Source organism: Prionailurus bengalensis, chromosome A2 (genome assembly GCF_016509475.1).
Source record: "Prionailurus bengalensis isolate Pbe53 chromosome A2, Fcat_Pben_1.1_paternal_pri, whole genome shotgun sequence".
NCBI classification, from domain to species: Eukaryota; Metazoa; Chordata; class Mammalia; order Carnivora; family Felidae; genus Prionailurus; species Prionailurus bengalensis.
The window spans coordinates 156094793-156119151 of NC_057348.1; the positions used below are offsets into that span (position 1 = coordinate 156094793).

The following is a 24359-nucleotide window of genomic DNA, read 5'->3' on the forward strand; positions in this document are numbered from 1 at the left end:
TCAACTGGTTGAAAGAGATAAACACCTCTGGATTCAGTATTTTTTAAGGACTGTTTTATCATGAAATAAAACTAGCCTGCTGTAAAGTGCATTGTTTGGTTTAAGGTTTGACAGGGATCCTCTAAACAAACACTGTGTCCCCACAAATCATGCCCTACAGAGGACCAGAGGAGAAGAACGGGGTCCTCACGGGCGGTGTCTTGCTCCGGACCCGGCAGGCCCACGGTTTCTGAGCTGTGGTCCTCAGGAACCAAGGGGTCCCTGAGTCATGGCTGTCGACACTCAGGGTCAGCACTGAGCTTTGGGGAATCGGAGAAGGGGCTTCCAGGTGAGGTCCCGGTGCCCAAGCCAGCTGCAAAGGGAAGGAGGAGACCAGCCTTTGGGAAATGGGTTCGAGACATAAGTGTGTGTGTGTGTTCGCCTGTTCTTTTATTCTGTAACCCAGCTGTCCTTCCCCGATTTCTCTTTTCTTCTCACTCAAGGCTCGACCTGGAGCTTCAGATCTGCAGAGACACCTGCCCTAAACCACACAGGCAGCAAACGGGCCTCCGCTGCCACCAGCTCAGAGCCAGTGGACAATGAATGGGTTGGGCACTTAGTGTCCTCGTCCATCCTCCTTCCCTTGCGCTGAAATGTCCTGTCAGGCTTCAGGTCTCTCCTCCTCACGTGCGCTCCTCTCCACACTGACGCTCCCAGGTTGTTTCTTTTTTTGGTCCCTTTATTCCCAGCGTTAAGTCGTCAGGCTCCGAAGTGCGAGTCACAGAGTCGACGCGCCACCGGACTGTGGCTGCCATGTGGCTGCGGGGAGGAGAGCGGGTCCTGCCGGACCCTTGGCCTGGTGCCCTGAGGCCCTTACTCTCGGAGGGTCCCTCTGCAGCTGCCATATTCCAGTAGAGCGTGAAGACCAGGGGCTGAGCCCCAGGGCATCGCGTATGGGCGGCAGGGGGCACTAGGGCTTCCCACTCCCTCTTGCAGGGGTGCTCCTGAACCTGCGGGTGCCGCCCAACACTGTGACATCACAGGGTCTCCTTCCTGGGCTACTAACGTCCAGATGCCCAACGGGGAGAGGCCTCCCCTCACCCTGCCACGGGCAGCAGGATCTTCTGCTGGGTAACCTACTCCTGGGAGCAGGTGCGTCCTGGGAGTGTGGGGGACATTCCTTTCCCACCCCCTTTATCTAAGACCAGTTCCAAACTTCTGCCTCATTCTCTTTCTGGCCTCTGTCTCCACCCACAGGGCACAGAGAACCCAGAAGTCACCCAAAACCCTAGCTGCTACATCCCCGAGATGAGACAGAGCATGGCTCTGCAGTGTGAGCCCGTCTCTGGTCACTTGTACTGCCTGTCGTACCGACAGAGCCTGGAAAGCGGAGCGGAGTTACTGATTTCCATCTGTAACAAGCTTCCTTCAGAGAAGACAGGCTTTGTGAAGAACTGATTCTCAGCTGAGACTCCTGACAGATCGTACTTGCTCCAAAGACCCTGGCCGCGCAGCTGAGAGACCCAGCCATGCACCCCTGCCCCAGCAGCTCAGCCCCGGCTTTGCAGGTGCTTCCTGCCCTTGCCCCGAACTCGAGGCTTCTCTGCCCCCAGGCTTTCCCGCAGCCCTTCCTGCCCACAGGGGCGGGGGGCCGGGCTGCAGCGTCTTCCCAGGAGCAGAGGTCAGACGCTAACTTTAATTTGCAGAATAGGAAATTTGCACGGGGATATCCGGGGCTGTGGTATTAAGGAAATATTGTCAGGTGCCACAGAATGTGGCTGTGGACCCCAAGGGTGGGACAAGTATGGCCAAGTGAGCGACCAGATGAGGCTACAGAGGAACCTGTAAAGGACTGACTTTTCAGAAGCTAAGACCCGAGGGTTCTTGAACAAGCAGCAGGAGGGGTGATGTAGGGGACACTTTATGAGGGAGATACTATGTTTCTTAGGAATAAGGCAGATAGACTTCAGTTTTCAATTAGATAAATCAACATTAGTGTTCAAGGCTAGTTGCATTTATCATATTGGTTATACACCTATTTATTCATTTACTAATTCATTCATTTATTCTTTTTTAAAGTTTTTTATTTATTTGGAGAGAGAGAGTGTGTGAGATCAGGGAGGGGCAGAGAGAGAGAAAGAGAGAGAGAGAATCCCAAGCAGGTCCCGCACTGTCAGTGCTGAGCTGGATGCAGGGCTCGAACCCACGAATTGTGAGATCATGACCTGAGCAGAAATCAAGAGCCAGACATTTAACTGAGCCACCCAGGTGCCCCCATTCAATTATTCTTTAAACAGACAATATCCTACCCCAAGATACGGAAAGTATAGTTAGTGCGCTGCAGGGACCCCATGGGCATTAGAGGAAGAGTGAGTCACAGGGCCGTGTGTGAATCAGGGCTCAGCCTTCCCTAGGCAGCGAACTCTCTTTCACGCCATGAAGCAGCCAAGTCCTCTAGAAAGGGTGCTGGGGCTGCGAAGACAGAAACGCCATGGAGAGAACATGCAAAATGAAGAGGGGAACTGTAGGAGGGGGAGCCAGAGAAATGGTCCTGGGAACAGTGGCCATGGTCCCCCAGGGAATTTTGCTGGGGGATTTCCCTGGCAGGATGGCCCTGAGGACGCTGTCCCTTATTCCCTGAGGAACCACTAAGGGCTGAGCCCAAGGGCACCAGGGAGGACACCCTGCACCAGTGGTTACAAAAGCAGAGCACAGGGCAGCGGATGGTATCTTGTGGCAAACACCCCATCTCCCCCAGTCCTGGCCCCCGGAAGCAGCAGACAAGGCCAGTTTTCCTGGTATCTGGGAAGAAATGCAAGTCCCTGATGCAACTCAGCAGACGGAAATCTTCAGGAGTCAACCCTGGTTGGGTTCAGCCTCAGATGGAAGGTGATTCAGGAACAATAAACAGTAAATCTTGGGGCTCCCTAGGGACTTGTAGGCAATCGAGCCAGGCACACACCTGCACTTCAACATTGGTAGGTTAATGCCCAGAAGTGGTGCCTTTTGGATATGCACGAATATGTGTTCTTCCTTTGTAAGGATAGTTTAGGGAGTTCTGTGAACATCTGATAAAATGTAGATTTCACAAGTAATTTTAGAAAGAATTCTGTTTGGAAGAATGATTCAAAAATATATTAACTGTTGTTGACACTGAATCGCAGGATACATCTTTTATTACACGAAGTGAAATGCATAATATAAATGTTAGTTATATACATTTTGTCAAATGGAAAAACTAGCAACACCACCCAAGATACAGACTCGTCATCACCTCTTGGTCTCAGTCCTCTTGCCGTCGATACCCATCCTACAGGTAGTCAATCACTGCTCCATGCCTATGATCATAGATCAGATGTGCTTGTTCTTGAACTCATATAAATGGAATCATACGCTCTTTTGCGACCAGCATCTTTCACCTGACACGTGCTTTTGTTATTCATCCTTATCGTTAGGTGTATTAGTAATTCATTCTTTTTTTATTCTATGTATTTTTTTATTGTGTGACCCTACCACAATCTGTATATCTACTTACATGTTGATGGACCCATGGGTTGTTTCTAGATTTGGGTTATTGCATTCTGGTACGAGACTTTGGTGTGGACATATACTTTTATTTTCTGTTGGCGAAATACCCAGGAGTGAGATGGCTGGATTATATGGTAAGTACTCATTTCACTTTATAAAAAGGGGCCACACTGTTTTCCCACATGGCGATACCATTTAGCCTTCTCGTCGGAAATGGGAGTTCCATTTGCTTCCCTTGTTCGCACTGGGGAAAAAAGTAGAATGTGGGGAAGAAGCCAATACAGTCGTTCAAAGGAGTTGTAGTCAGTACTACATTCTGCTGGGAAATACCACACAGGAAACAGGGAGGGCTCCGGGGACAATGAGGATATGGGACCCAGGGAATTTACTGGAAACCTTCCTGGCACAGCTGACAATATAAACACTTTCAGTTCATTGAAAGAAGGCACTGTGGTTCCAATGGGACACAGAAGATGCAGGAAGGCAGAAAGAGCAGGGGATGACTGGGAAAGGGGGTTAGAAAGGCTTTGTAATTTGTCAGGCGGATTAATTACTTAAGCCACTACAAGAATACGAGTGCTAAAAAATAAAATTCAACCCAAGTGAATTTGAAGGTCTAACTGGCTTTATTAAGCAGTTAATGCATGGGGCAGCATCCCATTGAGCAAGTACAGCGATGCTCCGAGGAGTTGTACAAAATCTAAGGTTGTTCTAGAAGGAAGGGTGGGAAAAGAAGTTATTAGCAAAAGAAAGGAGAGTGGTGTGAGTTGAGGGTAATTTCTTTTTTCTTTCTTCTTTTTTTTTAATTTTAATTCCAGTGTAGTGAACATACAGTATTATATTTCTTTCAGGTGTAGAGTATAGCGATTCAACAGTTCTATCCACTTCTCAGTGCTCATCAAAATAAGTGGACTCTTCCTCCGAGATTCACCTGTTTCACCCGTCCCCCCACCCACCTCCCCTCCGGCAACCATCAGTTTGTTCTCTATAGTTAACAGTCTGTTTCTTGCTTTGTCTTTCTCTCTCTTTTTTTCCCCCTATACTCATTTGTTTTGTTTCTTAAATTCCACGTATGAGTGAGATCATATGGTATTTGTCTTTCTCTGACTGGCTTATCTTGCTTAGCATTATACTCTCTAGATTCATCCATGTTGTTGCAAATGGCAAGATTTCATTCTGTTTTATGGCTCATATTCCATTCTGTTTTATGGTCAAAACAGATGTGCGGGAAGGGGTACATGTCTCAAAAAGATACGGAGAATTTCCCCTTGACTCTCGAGTCGACCAGCACCCACCAGACCTCTCTGTACTTCCGTGCTCGTCTGTGATTCCACAAGACTGCGCTGTCACAGCCACTCAGCTCAGAAAGAGCAGGTGGCCTCTTGCTCGTGAGGCCCCTGCCCTACACAGAAGGAAGCCGAGAAGCCCTTTCCGGCCCCCTCTCACCCACCAGCTGCAAATTTTAAACAAGCCCCTGTTGAATTTCAGTTGGTGCTCTTTACTTCTTGTAGAATCACGCTCCAGGTGAGCTGTGGGGTGACCAGGGGCTAGCATGTGCCCTGCGCTCGCTTCATGAACACTTGTCCCCAAGGCATAATCTGATTCACCAGATCCGTACTTACAGACTGTAGCGAGACCCAAGCTAGAATTGTGTTTTTCTAATGTCCAGTTCATGTAAGGAAAGACTGTCTAGTTTTCAAAAAGGTACAGAGTGGATTTTATAGATGAAGTCTACCTGCCAAAATTTTGGAGACCAATGTTGAGTTGAGTTGAGGTTTGAAAAATAGTACGTTTAAAATAACAGCAACAGTAAAAATAAAAGAGAACCTCACTATGCATTCCCATTAATTTCAAAAATTCAAGAACATCATACCTATTCGTGTGGATAATGTTAAAGGATAATATTGAAGGACAATATTAGTGTGGATAATAGTAAGTAAACAAGACATAAAATAATGAGTGTTGATGAGGTGGTAAAGATACGGGAACCCTTTCGCATTGCTGACGGAAGATAAAAGAGTGCGCTATTTTGGAATAGCTGTGGAAAATAGTATGGCAGTTCCTCAAAACTTTAAACATGAAATTACCACATGATGCAGCAATTCTACTTCTGGATATATTCCCCAAAGAAGCGAAAGCAGGGATTTGAACAGATCTTAACGCACCAATGTTCATGGCAACGTTATTTCCATTTGCCAAAAGGTGGAAACAACCCATCCAATGGATAAATTGATAACATAATGTGATATACACATGAAATGGAATATTCTTCAGACTTAAAGTGGAATGAAATTCTGACCCATGCCACAACATGGGTGAACATTGAGCACATTATGGTCAGTGACATAAGCCAGTCACAAAAGGACACATAGTGTATGATTCCACTTATGAGGTATCTGGGGGGGCGGGAGGGGTCAGATTCATAGAGACAGAAGGTACAATGGTGGGTCCTGACCCAGAGTGGGGGAGCGGTGGGAGTGAGTGTTTAATGGATACAAAGTTTCAATTGGGGGAGATGAAAAATTTCTAGGGAGGGATGGTGGGGACAGCTGTGCAACAATGTCAACATAGTTAATGCCACTGAGCTGTAGACTTGAAAATGGTAAGTTTTACGGTATATATATTTTATCACCACAATAAAAGTAAAAAACACGGTGAATTAAAAGTTAGAAAACATGTATCATGCACGTAGAAGAACTGGAAACCCTGGAAAGTCTTGGAAGGGGCCATCGCGATTAAGGATGGGACGGAAGTGGTGAAAATCAGTGTTCTGCCTCACGTGATTCCTTTGCAGCCCTCCCCAAATCTTCATCAGCTTCTACTAAACTCTCCAATGTTTGATGTGCATGATTTTGTTGAAGGAGTAAAAAAGACCTCTGCTTTATAGTCAAGGTTAGAGAAGACCAGAAGAAAACAGTCGTCCATGGGAATGGTCAGAAATCTCAGGAAGGGTTTTGGATTTCTATAGCTTTTAGAAGCCCTAGGCAATTTATAAGCTCTAGGAAATTCCTCCTAGTTTTTCCAGAAGAGAGAATTTCCCAGGTCTTATCTGGATTATAAATGTATTAGCCAAAATCTTATTTTTATAAAAACAGAAAAAAAAACCCAACCCTGATGATGAGTCATTACTTTAGGAAAATAATATTAGTTCCTATTGGACAAAAACTCTCAGTGTTTATATGAGGCATTGGTTTCTCTCAGAACATTCTTCCCCATAATAAAACACTTGGACATGCTGATGTAAAATATGCGAAGTATGCTGCTGTTAAGACCTCCAATAAGTTGGCTCTATGTGTTCTTATGTGCTAACATCTTTTACATTCCTGTTTATTTTGCACATCTGCATATTTGTCATGCTTGCTTTAAATTCTTGGTTCATATGGTTTAATAATTCACTTTCTGGGGCTATATATTGTCCAGTTGGTTATCTTTCTTTTGGAGTCCAGCCCAAAATGGCTTCAGTCCTTCCAGAATATTCGCTTGGTTTTTGGATAGTCTCTAGTATTTCTATTTGCTTTGTGCCCCACAAGGTTCCTCTAGCGGCGGGGGGGGGGGGGGGGGGGGGGGGGAAGGCAGGAGATGATGTCAGTTTGCAATACCAGAAGGATCCAGAAGCCAATGCTTCATATTTCATATATCTTTAGAATATCAGCTGGGCTTCTCTTGTCTGAAATATAATGGCTATGTATCATAGGGTCTCAGGCATCTCTGAAGCAATCTTCTATATTCTGTTTGGTTTTTATTTATAATTAAGAATTGATTGGCGGGGCGCCTGGGTGGCTCAGTTGGTTAAGTGTCCAACTTCAGCTCAGGTCATGATCTCACAGTTTGTGAGTTCGGGCCCCGCATCAGGCTCTGTGCTGACAGCTCAGAGCCTGGATCCTGCTTAGGATTTTGTGTCTCCCTCTCTCTCTGCTCCTCTCCCGCTCTCTCTCTCCTCTCTCTCGCAAAAATAAATAAACATTAGAATAAAAAAAAAAGAATTGATTGACAATCTAGGAATTTTATCTAATTGAATAAAAACATGCCAGGTATTCCTTAAAGCAGAAAATATATTTTCTTAGTGTGGTTTATACCAATAGTTTATATTTCTATGTATTGGTGTGGAAATTTCTCCCTTTCTACCGTCAGAAATTCCATAAGATGCATCAACTGCTCTGATAAAAGGTTTTAATGAGTTTCACGTGCACAAAATTCATAAAAACCGTTCAGTTAAAGAACATTGCCATCTGGGCTTGAGATAATTTTATCTGGTTTATATCCATGGAGATTCACTCTGGCTGGGATTTTCCGCCTCTGGGTGGCATCTGAGAAGGGGTCCCTGGTCACAGCTCATTGGCACTGGGGCTGGTGACCGTCAGTGCCAGATGCAGCTGCACCAAGGATCTCGTCTCAGTGGCACCTGACATGGTGCTTTGCCATGGATTTAGAAAGTCAAGAAATAGATTAGAATAGTCCATAGACTATTGGACTGTTGGACTAGTCCAATAGATTAGTCCATATTCACTTTATACATTGCACTATTCTTTTAAAAATGTGTTCTTATTTATTTATTTTGAGAGAGATATCACAAGTGAGCAGTGGAGGGGCAGAGAGAGGGAGAGAGAATCCCAAGCAGGCTCTGTGCTGCCAGCACAGAGCCCAATGTGGGGCTCAAACTCACGAACCGTGAGATCGTGACTTGAGCGGAAATCGAGAGTCAGCCACTTAACCGACTGAGCCACCCAGGGGCCTCTACAAATTGCACTATTTAAAACTTAGCAACACTTGGGGCGCCTGAGTGGCTCAGTCAGTGAAGCGTCTGACTTCAGCTCAGGTCATGACCTCACGGTTCGTAAGTGCCAGCCCCAAATCTGGCTCTGTGCTGACAGCTCAGAGCCTGAAATCTTCACATTCTGTGTCTCCCTCTCTCTCTGCCTCTCCCCCACTCCTGCTCTGTCTCTCTCTCTCTCTCAAAAATAAACATTTAAAAATAAACAAACAAACAAACAAACAAACACATAAATAAATAAAATTTAGCAACACTTAGGTCAAATGTAAATGTTTAAAGAAATTTATGCTGGCAGTGAACTAAGAAAGTAGCAAGTGGATGGATGTTAACTGGTTTAGGGATTAAACTTCCTCAGATTCTGTTTTCCCAAATTCCTGTTTATTTACTTATATTTTACTGTACATTAATCCAGACTGGCTTGCTTCTCCTTCCTAGCATTCTGTACAGAGGGTTAGAATATTTATTTCCTACTTGGGCATTGAAGAAAGTTTACAGAAATTTAATCACGTGCACATATGCAATCATATGTGGAGAAATGGGCATTCTGGTAACAACGAACAGAGGAAAAATAGCATTTCTACAGGAGTAAGGTTAGAAGAGGAAGAAATAAATTCTCCAGGAGCTCCTGGCTGGCTCAGCAGGTAGAGCAAGAGACCCTTGATCTCAGGGTTGTGGGTTTGATTCCCACATTGGGTGTAGAGATTACTTAAAAATAAAATCTTAAAAAGAAAGAAAGAAATTCTCTAGCAGTAGACTAACAGTGAGTATTGTTTCCTTTATTTTGGGGAAAGCTGATCGGCAGACACCTTGCAAAGAGACCTGTCTGAATGGTCTGCCTCGAGCGACTGTCTGGGGTCAGCAGAGCAAAAACAACGTCAGTTAATTATTCATCATCCCAAACCCCTTGGCATTCCATCCGCAATCAGACACACGCTGTCTCTGGGTGATCTCGGCCACGCTTCCTCCTTAAGCAGCGCCATCTAACTTAGGCTAGGTTTACTGGGAATTTTCTCAAAACCAAAACATTTCCTCCTGCCATCTTTATTTTTATTACAATGTAGTTAGGGCTGTCTTTTTTCCTTTTTTTTTTTTTTTTTTTTTTGGTCTGCTGGGGGTGGGGGCAGAAAACAAAAATAGTGCAATAGACAAAGGATGGAATAGCTTCTAATTTATTAACCTTTACCTCTTGTTAAGAGGCAGAGACAGAGCATGAGCAGGGGAGGGGCAGAGAGAGAAAGACACAGAAACCGAAGCAGGCTCCAGGCTCTGAGCTGTCAGCCCAGCGCCCAACGCGGGGCTGAACTCACAAACCGTGAGATCATGACCTGAGCCCAGGTCGGCTGCTTAACCACCTGAGCCACCCAAGTGCCCCAGAATAGCTTCTAATTTAAACATACCCCAGGACTCACGTCACGGTAGAGGCAATCTCTTGATTACTGCCCAGTAGGCCACATGGGGGCACTGTGGAACCGCTGAATGCCAAAAGTCGCCTGGGCAGAGCAGGGGCATAGAGCCAGCTATCTGGGACCAGGAGGGTTAAGGAAAGCCTTGCTTGGAGCTCTTTTCCACTACAAGGCTTAATGCTATCAACACTAATTTGAGGTTGTGCAGTCCCGTCAGGGGGCCAAACCTTCAGCTCGGCAGTCATTAGGGAGTCTCTCTGAGCTTGCAAGGGGAAAAAAGTGCAGTGTGGTGCTGGGAGGGGGCAGACTCCTTGCCCTAGCAGGAACAGGTAGAGGAACCCCCGCCTGAAAAGGAAAGCTGAGGAGCTGTGGGCATGCCTGTGGCTTAACCCCAGCTAGCCTAGACCGTCCCAGCCCTGCCCTTCCTGTGAGGGGCTTTGCGGAACAAAGCAGAGTTCCTGGACCGGCGTAGCCAGGGACCTGGCAAGGGAGGCTCATGGGAACCAGGAGGGATAATGACATCGGAGCAGTGACATTACTGCCTAACCTCCAGTCAGAGAAGGGATGCCCAGAGCTTCAGCTCTCGGAGACCCAGAACTCTGAGCGGGGAGAAACCTGCCCTCCCCGCTGCATGCTGTGAGCTGCAGCCTCCACGTGGACCTTTGTCTCCTGGGACCAAGTGTGTCCTTGTCCAGGTAAGACATCTCTCCTCTAAGCGTGACAGCACCTAAGTGCGTGGCACCATCGGGCTCCCTCTCGTGTTTGTTCCCCAGCCCCTGTGTCCTTCCCTCACAGGCCCAGTGGAGGCTGGAGCCACCCAAACTTCAAGACATCTGATCAAAGCAAGCGGACAGCAAGTGACACTGAGATGTTCCCCTCTCTCTGGGCGCCCCAGTGGATCTTGTTACCCACCGGCCCTGGGTCAGGTCCCAGCTCTCCTTTGCATATTAGGATGAGTTACAGTGAGCAAAACGACCCTTGCCAGATTAGCTCTCAGTGCGACATCTGGGTGACCGTCTCTCTGATCTGCACATGAACTTCTCGGAGCCACAGGGCTCGGCACAGCCCTGCAGAGTCACCAGAGTGGCGATGTGGGAGTGGTGACGTCATAGGCAAATACTCCTTTCAGGGAAATGGGAGGTTCAAAGCTTTAGGCTGCTCACCCCCGGGGCCCCCACCCCTGAGCTGGATGATATCTTGGCTTCCCAGTGTTGCCATGGGCTCCAGGCTTCTCTGCTGTGTGGCCCTTTGTCTTCTGGGAGCAGGTGAGTCCTGGGCACCGTGTGGAAGCCTCCGATATGCGTTTGCCACCTGAGTAATACAGGCTTGCTGATGATGGCCGCAGCAGGAGGCGTCCCCCCAGCTCTGCCCTCGGCTGCTTTCTCCCTTCTTCCCCGCAGGCCAAGTGGATTCCGGACTCACCCAAACTCCAAGACACCTGGTCAAGGAAAGAGGACAGCAAGTGACGCTGAGTTGTTTCCCTATCTCTGGACACCTGTCTTTGTACTGGTACCAACAGGCCGTGGGCCAGGGTCCCCAGTTACTCATTCAGTATTACAACAGGGAAGAGAGAGGCAAAGGAAACTTCCCGGAACGATTCTCGGCTCAACAGTTCCCTGACTCTCACTCTGAGCTAAACATGACCTCCTTGGAGCTCATGGATTCGGCCCTCTATCTCTGTGCCAGCAGCCCTAACACAGCCCTGCACGATCCACAGCCTACTGTACAAAAATATCCGCCCCCTCCCAGCTCAGGAAGTGGGCTCTTGTCCTGGTAAAGAGCGTCCTCTCCCAGACGCTCGTTCTGCTGTTTATGTGTGTGACACGTCTTAATGCTCACAGAAATCATGCAAGGTTAAGTATTATTTTACCCGTTTACCCGAGGAGAAGTGGCTTTCCCGGGTCTCAGAGCAAGAAATCAAACTCAGTTCTGTTCCTCAACACCTGTGGTTCTCCCCTGCCCAGAAATGTCCCCTGATCTGGCTTCCCTTCCCAGGTCCAGATTAGCAGGACGGGAAAGATCATGCATCCATATGTGATCATCACAACCTCCTCCTGGGAAGAGGAACAGACCCAAACAGTTGTGGGTCCCTTGCTTTGTACAAGATACCGTATCACATAAAATGCAAAATGAAAATCAGTATGTTTCTTGTCTTTGACGGTTTTAGCATCTACAGTATTCAGTGCATAATATTCGTCTTGAATATTTGACTATTTCTATTGGATTCACCTGTCACACAAGTGCAGGAGAATCACAACACTGCAAGTGCTGGGTACGTGAATGCACGACCACGGTTCAATTCTACAGCAGGAGAGACTCACAGAGGAAAATAACACTATTACTTACTGACAACCTACTATATGCCAAATAAAAGTCCTTTATTTGCAAAATTTCAATTAACGATGGGAAAAAAAAAAAGCCTAAGAAGCAAATGCAATGACTGCTCTCATTTTAGAGATGAAGGGATTTGCCCTTAAGTTAAAGAACTTGACCATATTGAATATCAGCTGGTGACGGGCAGATGTGGGACTCAACCCCCACCCCCACCCCCCACCCCCGTCTGACTGCCTCCTGAGCGCTTGTTTACAACTCTCTGCTATCACGCATATTCGTGGGGACATCTGCCCTCAAAGCCAGAATTCTGCTGCCTGTTCTTCTCAGCCTGGGTAGCTCTAATGACATCGTTGACAGAGATCAGTTTACCCGGGAGAAAGGGGCATGGGAAAAGAGTTCCGGCTGGCCGCCGTGTGTGCCTGGCTCTAATTCCAACTCCAATACAAGCCGCTCGTCAAGACCTGAAGTCAGCTTCTTGACATGGTGGGCTGAGAATTTTCACGTAGGAAATGAGACTAATAATATCTGTCAGCATCACTCAGAGTACTCCAAAGAAACAAAACAGACTATATGTGTGTGTGTGTGTGTGTGTGTGTGTGTGTGTGTAACTTATTTATTACAGAGAATCAGCTCACACAACTGGGAAGGCCAGTAAGTTCAACATCTGCGAGCTGAGCTGGTTGTGCTGGAGACCCAGGAGGAGCTGATGTCCAAGTTCAAAGGCTGTTGAGCATGAAGAGTTGATGTTCCGATTCGCAGGCCAGCAGCTGGACAATTCTCTCTTACCTGGGGTAGAATCAGTCTTTCTGTTCTATTCAGGTCATCAGCTGATTGGATGAGGCCCACCTACATTATGGAGGGCAATCTGCTTTACTCTACTGTCTAAAATGTTACTCTCACCTAATGTTAAAATCTACCTATGTAAATGTTAACCACATCCCAAAATACCCTCTCAGGAACCCCCAGAATGATATTCCACCAAGTGTCTGTGTACCCTGTGGCCCAGCCAAGTTGACACACAAAATTAGCCATCATACTAACTTCTAGGTTTGTATAAAAGATTTAGGGGTGCCTGCGTGGCTCAGGCATTTAAGCATCCAACTTTGGCTCAGGTCACCATCTGACGGTTTGTGAGTTCGAGCCCTGCATCGAGCTCTGTGCTGACAGCTCAGAGCCTGGAGCCTGCTTCAGATTCTGTGTCTCCCTCTCTTTCTGCCCTTCCTCCAGTCTCTCTCTCTCTCTCTCTCTCTCTCTCTCTCTCAAAAATAAGCATTTAAAAATATTTTTTAACCACTAATAAAATTTAATAAGCCAAAGTACCTAGCACATAATAAGAATCTGGACATATTGATTCCTTGTGCTAATCCCTGACAGCTTTTTCCACCATTTCCTATGTGCAAAGGTAGATATGGACACAGTTTACCTAAAACTCCTATAGCTGTCACAGAAATGGTAATATTTATGCCTGATGATTCATTTTGAAATTATCTAGAGCATGTAACATACATCCCTTCTCAGCCATTTTAAAATAAACTTTATTGACATAAGAATTATATACAATAAGCATTCCACACTTTAAATGAACAGAGCAATGATTTTCTTTTGCAATGTATATGTATGTACCCATGTAATACACACCCTACTAAGATACAGAACATTTCTATCGCCCAGAAAGTCCCCTCAGGCTCCTTTCAAACACCTCTCTCCATCTCTGACAAGTTAGGGATATGATTTCTATTGCTATAGATTAATTTTGCTTAGGCATCTTTTTAATGGACATTTCAAGTCTCTACCCGTTACAATAATTCACAGGTAAATATTCAAGGGAGTGAGGTGCTTCTAGAAAGTTCTGTGGAGAAGGAGTGCTTGAAATCATGTGAGATACCTGATCCATGTCAGGGACAATTCTATCTGGAGACAGATGGTTTGAAAAAAGGATCACCGAAAGCTCTTTCTAGCTGTTTGCAGCTGTTTCTATAAAATGTACTTACTCATTTGAATTCATTTCTTTTTTTCACGTGTCCCTTCATTCAAATTATTTTATAATAGAGTGTTGACACAAATTCATCATCTCCAAGGACATTATTTTGAGTTCCTATCAGATGCATACATAGCTGGGTTTCATGTTCACACACTGTGTGCTGGGGCTGAGCAGACCACGGGCAACTGTGGCTTTGTTGAGAGGTCATTCCATGTTGGAAGAAGGGTCCCCTTTGTCTGGACCCAGTGCCGAACCCTCAAAACACAAGCGTTGAACTGGAAGATCCCCCTTTCCATTCTGGCCTGCCACCATTCTGCACTGTGTGTTCTTCTGTCTCCTGGGCCAGCGACGTCCCAGGCACAGACGCGAAACCCACTCACGGGTTTGCATGGCCCCAATTCAAGGCTTGATATTGTGGTTATAACATCAGGCTCCCCTTGGGTTCCAGCTTTAGTGCCTGTGTCCTTCTCAAGGCCCCAGAGATGCTGATTCACTGAGCCTCCAGACATGTGGTCATGCTAAAGGGAAACCAGCAGACAGGAAGGTGACCACAGACAGGAAACACAAAATTATATACCCAGGACCAGCTACATAATTTGCAGAGCTCATGGTTCAGATATTATTAAGAATTTGAAGATCACAACAGCAGAGCACTGAAGCCAGGGTGTGGGGTCTTTCTAAGTGGAGGACTGTGGGCAACACGATCGTTTCTGAGCTCCGCTGTCCTTATTACTTAATTAATGCCAGCCGTTCTCCACAAGAAGCTATTCCCTGTGGAATGCATGTCTCAGATGAAAATAACAGAGCATTTTTCACTTACCCTGGAGGCGGCCACTTCCCCACAGTCCCTCACACACATGAATACCTCTGTGCTAACACATCATCGGCACCACTGAGTAGCCATTGTCCTGCCACGAGGAAAGGTCACTCACAGGTGCGACGTGTTTCTGCTTGCCGCTGTCTCAGCCCAAACGAGGGAGGCGGGTGCTCTGCTACCTTTGGCAGGTGTCCTGACTCGGTAAGAAACAGAGCAAAACAGTTCCCCAAGAGTTGATGAGCCGGCCCTTGAGGTTTGGAAACCCAGTATCAGGAGAACTGTCGCTGGAAGGATGTTAACAGGACGCTGGTCAATTAAGCAAAGCGGAAACGGATACTTGGAGGAGGAGTTGGGACGCACAAGTCATAAAAGGCATCGGGAAGCCCTTAATGATTTTTCCCCAATTCAGCACTTACAGAAACACGCAGACACACAGAACCAGTGCATCGATGAAGAATTCTATCACGGGAGGAAAACATTACATAAGGTTACAAACTGTTTCGCAAAAAAGTGAAGGCTTGTGTCAGTTCAGACAAGTCCTTTCTTCCCATCCTAAGCTGCTCACGTGTACGTGGAGCTTTTTATCTGACCCTCTGGGGAAGGGCTGCGGCCCCCTGCGAGGGTTGGCTCGGCCCAGGCAGGAAGAGTGACGTCTCAGAACGACTCCCCCGAGAGCCTCCTTCCCCGTCCCTCAGCACACATTCCCAGAAGAGCCCTCCGTCCGCCCTGCCCCTGCCATGAGCCTCGGCCTCCTGTGCTGTGTGGCCCTGGGTCTCCTGCAGGCAGGCGAGTCCTGAGCAGCGTCCCTTTCCTGAGTGCAAATCTCAAGGTCCCCGCTCTAGGCCTCTCTGTGGTGTCTGTGGCATCAGCTTTGTCTCCTTCTCCACAGGGCCCGTGAATGCTGGCATCACTCAGACCCCCAGATTCCAGATCCTGGGGACAGGACAGAGCATGACGCTGAGATGTGAACAGGACAAGGACCACGACTACATGTCCTGGTATCGACAAGACCCTGGACAAGGGCTGCGGCTGATCCATTACTCCGTCAGTGCTGGTACCACCGAGAGAGGAGAAATCTCCAATGGATACAACGTCTCTAGGTCAAATACAAAGAACTTCCCTCTCACGCTGGCGTCCGCAACTCCCTCCCAGACATCTGTGTACTTCTGTGCCAGCAGTGACTGCACAGCGCTGCACAGCTGTCTCCTCTCTGCACAAAAAAAGGCAGGGGGAGGGCCTGCGCCCCAGGACTCAGCAGAGCCCTTGGCACACTCCCGGCCCTCCCCCTGACCCGAGCCCCAGAGCCCCGAGGGGCCCAAGCGCCCAGAGTGAACCTCGGTGTGGGCTGAGGTCCGTCTGCAAGGCACTGACAGCCTGGCCTGGACCCGACCAGACCTCAGGCGGCCGTGTCTCCACCTCTGGTCTGTGCTCTGAGCGGCCTGGCTGGCTGCGAAGGTGCTTCCCCAGCTCTGACTGTTCTACCCCCTGCCTAAGTCTGATGCTTCCGGGATGGAAATTGTTTGCACTGGGTAAACAACACAATGTGTTATTAACAATGTGTTATGAAATCAGATCTATCTAGACGCCCCCCTCCTTGTCTCCCCCTGGCACCTCAGTGCATTGCTCTCCGATGCCCGGGTAGGGACCCTGCTCCCCCCAGCCTTTCCATAGGGGCAGCCCCAACAAGGCCCTGCTGGGTCTGTCCTCTAGCTGCCTCTGGGCCCAGCTCGCACAGCTCGCTGGCCCTCGGCTCTGGCCACACTGCTAGGCCCTCAATTCTGCCATGTCCCTTCCCATCTCAGGGACATCCAGGGCTATTTCCTCTGCACTGGGCATGAGTCCTTCCTTCTTGCAATGGCTGACGCCCACTCATGCTCCTGTTCAAGGTCACCCTGGGTGGCCTGCCCTTTCTGGGCACACCTGTTTCCAGGGGAATGGCGGACACAGCTGGTGTATCTCTGTTCTAGATTTTCCAGACTTTTCTCTCAATCGGTTTTTTTTTTTTCAATGTTTATTTATTTTTGGGACAGAGAGAGACAGAGCATGAACGGGGGAGGGGCAGAGAGAGAGGGAGACACAGAATCGGAAACAGGCTCCAGGCTCTGAGCCATCAGCCCAGAGCCCGACGCGGGGCTCGAACTCACGAACCGCGAGATCGTGACCTGGCTGAAGTCGGACGCTTAACCGACTGCGCCACCCAGGCGCCCCTCTCAATCGGTTTTAAAGTACTGGTTTCATAAAGACAAACTTCTCTGACAACCGTACATCGAAAGCTGAGCTGCTTCAGACTCTGTGTCTCCCTCTCTCTCTGCCCCTCCCCTGCCCACACTCTGTCTCTCTCTCTCAAAAATAAATATTAAAAAAAAAATTAAAAATAAATATATAAATTTCAAAAACAGAAAGGAGGTTACAAATACTTATTTAGTCATCCAAGTATGTTACAACATAAATCCTGCTCCCTGAGGTTGAGGGGATGGACAGAGAGGGTGATGTCACTAAGTGAACTCCCTTGCGTGGATGAGGGGCCTCCCTCCTCCTCCGCTCGTGCTCAGGAGAACCTGATGTGATGAACATCCTAGCCCTGTCCTGACCCTGCCATGGGCACCAGACTCCTCTGCTGCGTGGCCCTCTGTCTCCTGGGGGCAGGTGAGTCCTCAGAAAACCGAGTGAGTGCATGTGTGTGAGCGTGAGGGATAAATACATGCAATGATCGCAGTCAATTTCCTCCTCACTGTTCCCAACTTTGTCTCCACAGGTCACACAGGAGCTGGTGTCCTCCAGTCCCCCCGGCACAAGGTCACAAAGAGGGGCCGGGACGTGGACCTCAGGTGTGACCCTATTTCTGGTCATGCTGGCCTCTACTGGTACCGACAGGCCGTGGGGCAAGGCCCGGAGTTTCTCGTTTCCTTCCAAAACGAGGACAAAGTAGACTCCTCAGGGATGCCCAGCAACAATCGGTTCCAGGTGAACAGGTCCGAGGGGTCCTACTCCATTCTGCAGATCCAGCGTGCGGAGCCGGGGGACTCAGCTGTGTACCTCTGTGCCAGCAGCCCTACCACAGTGGGGCACAGCCACCTCCTTCCTCTTCACCAACCTCAGACTTCTCTCTCCCTGCACCTGAAGACCGTAAACAGGCTGTCTCTACTCATCGTTCCCCAATCACAAGACGTAGATTTGGATATCAGCTCTCAGCTGTCCTTGGGTAGAAAAAGACACTGAACTCCTGAAGGGAATGTAAATGAGGGTGGATCAAATAATTATGGCCCATAGGGTTGGAAGACTCCCAGGGCTGGCTCCAGGCTCCAAGGCCAGGACTGAACAACAGGGACACAGTGGTCCTTCTGCAAGACCCGAGGCTTTCCGTGTAGTGGGCGGTGCCTCCTTCTCTGCATTTGTGGTCCCATCTGGGAAGTTTGTGTCATTCTTGACATATTCTTACTTCTTTTTTTTTTTTTTCATTATTATTTATTTTGAGAGAAAGAGAGAGAGAGACCATGGAGGGGCAGAGAACGAGGGAGAGACAGAATGCAAAGCAAGCCCCAGGCTGCCAGCACAGGGTCCAGTGTGGGGCTCAAACCCACAAGCTGTGAGATCACGATCCAAGCCGAAATCAACAGTCAGGCGCCCAACTGACTGAGCCACCCAGGCACCCCCATATTCTTACTTCTAAAGCCTCTCTGTCCCTGAAACTTTGGAAGCTTGAGCAACACAGGAGCAAGTCTGTCTTCCTGTATGAAGCCAGGTCCTTACTGCTTTCGTGGTGGTGACGGGACAAGAAGGATCATAACGACGAGATGTCCCATCCTCTGCCCAGGTCGGACACGCCATTTTCTCTCTCTGTCGTCATTTTCCCACGTGTGCGGTCCTAGTAGTGAGAGTGCGGCACATTTGAACAGCTTCCCCAGGCTCGCCTCGATGCCCTGAGTGAATCCAATTTTTAGAGACGCAGTGTTTTCTTTGATGCACTGGCCTTTTCATTTGAAAAAATTCCCTTGAATTCTTTGATTCACGAAGACAGGATATTTTCTTGATAATAATGCCCCTATTTCCTTTTTACTTATTTTATTTGCTGCATTATATATCATGATATGTTACTTGTTATAAATATAAATAATTATGCAGTTATAACATCTTCCACTCACCCGCTGGTGAAGCCGTGGTTTGTATCTATGAAGTCAAAAGCTCACAGTCTATGAAGTCAGAGCTCACAGACTCATGGATCATGAGTTTCTGGGTGTCCTAAGAGATAGTCCAGGACCCTGAGTCTGGGATACACTGTCACAGACTCAGCAACGATGGGGGTGCCCTGAGCCTTTCACAGCTGGTAAGGGGGTTACAATCATCCCAAATCCACTTATCAGAAACTGTGGTGTCTCAGGACACCAGATTTGTTTCCCCAGAGAATGGGTGTTCTTGGAAGAGAGTTTTCCTGGTCTTATTTTTTTTTTCATTTTTATTTATTTATTTTGAAAGAGGGAGAAAGAGAGAGAGAGGGAGAGAGGGCACACAAATGGGGAGGGGCAGAGAGAGAGGGAGAGAGAATCCCAAGCAGGCTCCACACCGTCGGAGCAGATCCCGACGCGGGGCTCGATCTCACAAAAACGTGAGATCATGACCTGAGCTGAAATGAAGAGTCCAATGCTCAACCACCTGAGCCACCCGGGCACCTCAATCCTGGTCTTATTTCAATGTGGCATCAGCAAAGCACTGCTCAGTCTGCTTCCCTGTGTCTCCGGAAGTGAGCCAGGCTAGGGCCCCGTTGGGAATCCCTTATCCTTGGAAGGCCATGCCAGAGACTTCCTTCCCAGGCCCTGTTTCCAACTGTGCCACCATTCTCCACGTGACCCTGGCAGTCCCATCTTCCCTCCTTGCTGCCTAAATCAGGACACGCACGTTGTACAAGCTCTCCATTGAGTGTCGCCTGTCCCTGGCTCACCTTGATTCCGTCCCTCCTTATTTTCCCACTAGACGCTGTATCCTCCATGACTGCCTATTGTCTTGTAAGATGTTCCATATTTTTCTTATACTTCAATTTTACTTTTTATTTGCACACACGGGACCCCATTGTGAAGGTAGTCTCGTTATATTCCTAGTCCTCAGCTGATCTGTCTTTTGGAGGTACGGTTGGTTGATTGCCCCCTTGGTGGTGGAAGAGGGGCATTTTTGTTTACTTTTAGTAACAGAGTTAAATGAGCCTTCTTATATTTCATCTCCCATACTTTTCTTCCTATTTTAGGCTAAATACTATTTTCTTCCATTCCTCCCATTTTGTCCCTCTCTGTCTCAGGAGATAGTTTTAAGGGAGAAGATTTTGGTTGGACTCTCACTGCCAGATGTGTGACAGCAGTTAAGTAGAATGAGGGCGGGAGGTTAAGCATGGCATCTCAAAGGAGTAGAGTCAAGGTTCGGATTGGTGTTGGGATTAGGGCTTAAAGAAGTTGAGCATAAAATTTGCAGGATGCTGGGGTTCCTGGCTGGCTCAGTCAGTTGAGGGTCCAACTTCAGCTCAGGTCATGATCTCATAGTTCATGGGTTCAAGCCCCATGTTGGGCTCTGCGCTGACAGCTTGGAGCCTGGAGCCTGCTTCACATTCGTGTCTCCCTCTCTCCGCCCCTCCCTCGCTCATGCTCTGTCTCTCCCTCTCTCTCTCTCTCAGGAATAAATAAACATTAAAAAAATGTTTTTATTAAAAAAGTTTGCAAGATGCTACTTCTGGAATATTCTCCCTGTTGACTATGCAGACACTTCCCAGCATCCCTTGGGCCATTGCAGAAGAAACAATGATGCAACTTCAGTTACTGGCCACAAGATGGCACTGTGATGCCACTGAGATCTGAGGGGTTCGGAAAAGTCTGGGAGAGCAGCCTGGGGAGGGAGAGGGTTAAGAAAAACAGGCGTGGATCCAATACCAGGCAGATGTTGAAGTTTTCCGTTATTGCTAGGCTACCTACAGCTATGGAAGAGGTGGGAGGTCCCTCTAAACTTTAATGAGCTCCACAGCTGAAGGATTTGGATGAGGCAGGCTTGATGTCAGGGGCAGGTGCAGACAGAGGAGCAACTGTCTCAGAGGAGTATGGGAAACCAAGGGGGTGGGTGCACCCTAAACTCAGTGCACCGCGGCCACACCCTGTTGCCCCTGCAGGCCTTGCTAAGCAACGTCTACGTGAGGAGTAGCTGACCCCTCCTGAGCCAAGTCAGAAGGGACCCTGGGCCAGGCAGAGTTGGAGAGGTGGGAGGCGGTGACATCCCAGGCAGACCCGTTTGTCCACTGAAGAGCTTCCAAGCTCGCTCTCCCAGTCCTGCGGATGACAGCATTTAGTTGGGACAGCACCCTTCTCACCCTGCCCCTGCCATGAGCCTCAACCTCTTTTGTGTGACTCTTGGTCTCCTGGGAGCAGGTGGGTTCTGGACTCAGCTGGAACCCCGAGCCATGATTTTGCCAAGTCCCAGCTCCAAGCCTTTCCCTTTGCTTTGCAGATTCAGGTCACGCCTTCAGCCTTGCCTCGACCCTCTGTCTCCCTCTCCCGCAGGCCCCGTGGATGCTGCAATCACCCAGACGCCAAGATACCATATTATACAAACAGGAACCAGGATGATCCTGGAATGTACTCAGGATGAGAACCATTTTGCAACGCACTGGTATCAACAAGACCCAGGACAGGGGCTGAAGCTGATCCATTATTCAAGTGGTACGGGCACCTCCATCAAAGGGGGTGTCCCAGAAGGGGTACAGGGTCTCCCGAGGGAAGAAGGAGCATTTCTCTCTGACCCTGGAGGCTGCCGGAACCAACCAGACCTCTCTGTACCTCTGTGCCAGCAGTGAGACCACAGCACTGCGTGGCCAGCTGCTCTCTGCACAAAAAGCTCAGCCACAGGCATGAAGGACACTCCTGCCTGAGGCCTTGCCTCAAGAGGGGAAATAACAGCCCTTACCGAGGCTTTCGAGGCTTTCGCCTGACTTCCCAGCGATGGGATCTCAGGCCAAGGGGCCTTCTTCCAGGGACCCTTGGTGTGAACTGAGGTCCATCACTACAGGAGGGGGGTGTGTAAGTAGAAGCAAATAGCACCTAATGTTAGTCCACTCGATCTGGAATATTCTGGTAATTGAGTCAAGCACAGAAACAGTAGCATCTAACATGAAATGTATATTTCACTTTCTTTTCAATGCAGAGGAACAAAGCAGAAAGCAGCTAAGCAGGTTGAAACTCCCTGGATGGTCTGGGATTCTCCAGATCTAAAACTACTACATAAAATCTCAGGCTTCAAAAACACTGCACACCCTGCAAAAATTCTCTGGAGGAAAAAAAAATTGTTAATAACAATGTATAAAACACATAAGGGGAAATTTCCCACTCAGGGGAAATGTTAAAGGCTTTAAACAGCAGCGCTACAGCCAAAGAGACTACAAACTAAGTTTCTGTCTGTGGTTGTCGCCTAGTGTTCTGAACCTTCTGGGGCTCGGGAGGGTTCGAATTCTTAAGGAAGGAACCGAGTTCTTACCATCTCTTTGGTTTACACTGAAATCCACAAGCTCCTCAGGGTTTTTCTTGTAAAATATTACAAAATGATATTGGGCAATCATTTTATTCTCCCCACAGTCCATTTCCCTCCTTGGGTCCCTGTAGGTAAAAGTCCGAACTCAAGAACAACGTGGCCTGGCTTGGCATCCATTAACTCCCAACAGTGGGCAGTCCATGGTTGGGCTTTACAGGAAGTGCAGACCCCAGGAGGGTGTGGTCCTGCACTGCCCTTGTCCACTCTGAACAAGGTGACTGTACCTGTGATTTGCTGCAGGCTCACCCACGACGTGCTCACAGAGAGGGGAGAAGGCTGCTTGCCTGGCATAAAAATCAATTCACTGACAGGACAATCTGCTGAAAGCTGAAATGAAATGCTGGGTGGCAAAACTAACAAATGACCAATTTCCCAAACTATGGGGCTTACAGCACGTTAGGGTTCGTGGAATTTCTAAAGCGTTGGAGGATATTTTTTTAAGGTTTTGACCCTCGAAATCTCAGCCATTGATCCTCAGCTGTTTCTTAACAAACTTGTTAGTCAAGCTTATTTTGATGCCAAATTTGGAGGCTTATATATTTCATTCTTGGAGAACTTCTAACATTTTCAGTATTTCATGTATGTGAGTGCTCTTGTCTTCTCTTATTTGCGTGTGATTTATTTCCAAATCAGACTATGTGGAATGCAAGCATAAAATTGTGTAGGTCTCCCACCTTTTATGAAACTTACTTATGCTTTAGTAACGCTTTATTAAAGTATAATTAAGAGAGAGTAAAATACTGAAATTAACACATGATACAGGTACAGCTTGGTAAATTTGGACGAATGTATACACCAGTGCGACCTTGACCAAAATCAAGATAAAGAACATTTCCATCACCCAAGAAAAGTTTCCTCATGCTCATTCCCAATCAATTTCTCTCCCAGAGCTAACCACTTTTCTGATGTTTATCACCATAGTTTTGCCTATACTTGAACTTCATGTGAAGTAATTTCAATCTAAAATGGGACCAGAGGATATACATTGAAAAAAATCTCATGCATGTGAACCCTCAGAAAAACAAAACGTAAGGACTGAGAGACTGATTTCCCACAAATGCCTCATTTATAGAAAACTGTTAATGTTGGAATTTTCTTAATAATAGGGAGTTGGTCAGGACTTGCCTCATATCGCCCTCGGGAGATTTTTGCTTATGGTTTCCAGAGGCATAACCGAGAAATGACCCAAGTCATGTTGGTCTTGCAAAAGAGGCTGAATTGAGCTTTGTTTGCCTGACTGGACTGGTTTTTGTCTGTATTTTCAAAGCTGGTCTCCCTTTGTTTTCAATTCTAACAGACCTAACTGAGCTCTCTCCTCTCCCCATCCCCTGCCCATGGGAACAGCCCATCCCCAACCCTCGGCGGACTCCCCTGGAGCTTTCTTCAGTCTTCCTGTCCTGAACAGTACTTCCCCTGCGGTTTCCCCAAGCTCATCTTTTTGACAATTTTGATCTGGCCTCAGTTTTCCTTTTTATTTAGGTTGACAGCTACATAAATAGAACCATATAATGAATGCTCTTTTTTAATTGGCTTTAATCTTTCTCAAAAATTAATATTTTTGAAATGTACTCACGTTGTTGTGTTTACCAGCAGTTTATTCTTTCTTATTACTGTGTGGTATTCCATTGTATAAATGCAGTGAGATTTGTTTTTCCATTCTATTCTGCTTGGATACCAGGCTTGTAACAGTCTTCAGCTGTTATGGATAAAGTTGTTCTGAACATTCTTGGGCAAATAGTTGTGGATAAATGCATTTATTTCCCTCAGGTATAGACAAAAGAGTGAATTACTGATTCGTAGGGTGGATACACATTTGACTTCATTAGAAAGAGTTGAACGGTTTTCCAAAGTGGCCAATTGACACTACCGAGGGATGGGGGTCCCCTGGCTCCACATTCTCACCAACATTTGGTGACCTCCATCTTTTTATTATTATCCATTCCGTGGGGAATGTAGTGGTATCTCGTTTACATTTCACCACTGAGTAATGAT

The 24359-nt window shown here is 47.5% G+C and overlaps 2 long non-coding RNA genes and 2 gene segments (V, D, J or C); 3 read left to right on the plus strand and 1 right to left on the minus strand.

The window, feature by feature from the left end:
- Positions 1 to 13610: 13610 nt before the first annotated feature.
- Positions 13611 to 14925, minus strand: LOC122488436. The gene is made up of 2 exons (XR_006298615.1): positions 14817 to 14925; positions 13611 to 14514 (listed from the first exon to the last, which is right to left on the minus strand). It is a non-coding gene; the product is annotated as an uncharacterized LOC122488436 (long non-coding RNA).
- A 586-nt stretch (positions 14926 to 15511) lies between these two features.
- LOC122488430 lies at positions 15512 to 16464 on the plus strand. The segment is given in 2 exon segments: positions 15512 to 15599; positions 15703 to 16464. Coding segments are annotated over 2 exon segments (450 nt in total).
- Positions 16465 to 17294: 830 nt separating this feature from the next.
- Positions 17295 to 18335, plus strand: LOC122488428. The segment is given in 2 exon segments: positions 17295 to 17459; positions 17569 to 18335. Coding segments are annotated over 2 exon segments (513 nt in total).
- Positions 18336 to 18373: 38 nt separating this feature from the next.
- On the plus strand, positions 18374 to 24102 carry LOC122488437. The gene is made up of 2 exons (XR_006298616.1): positions 18374 to 18627; positions 21344 to 24102. It is a non-coding gene; the product is annotated as an uncharacterized LOC122488437 (long non-coding RNA).
- The last annotated feature ends 257 nt before the right edge of the window (positions 24103 to 24359 follow it).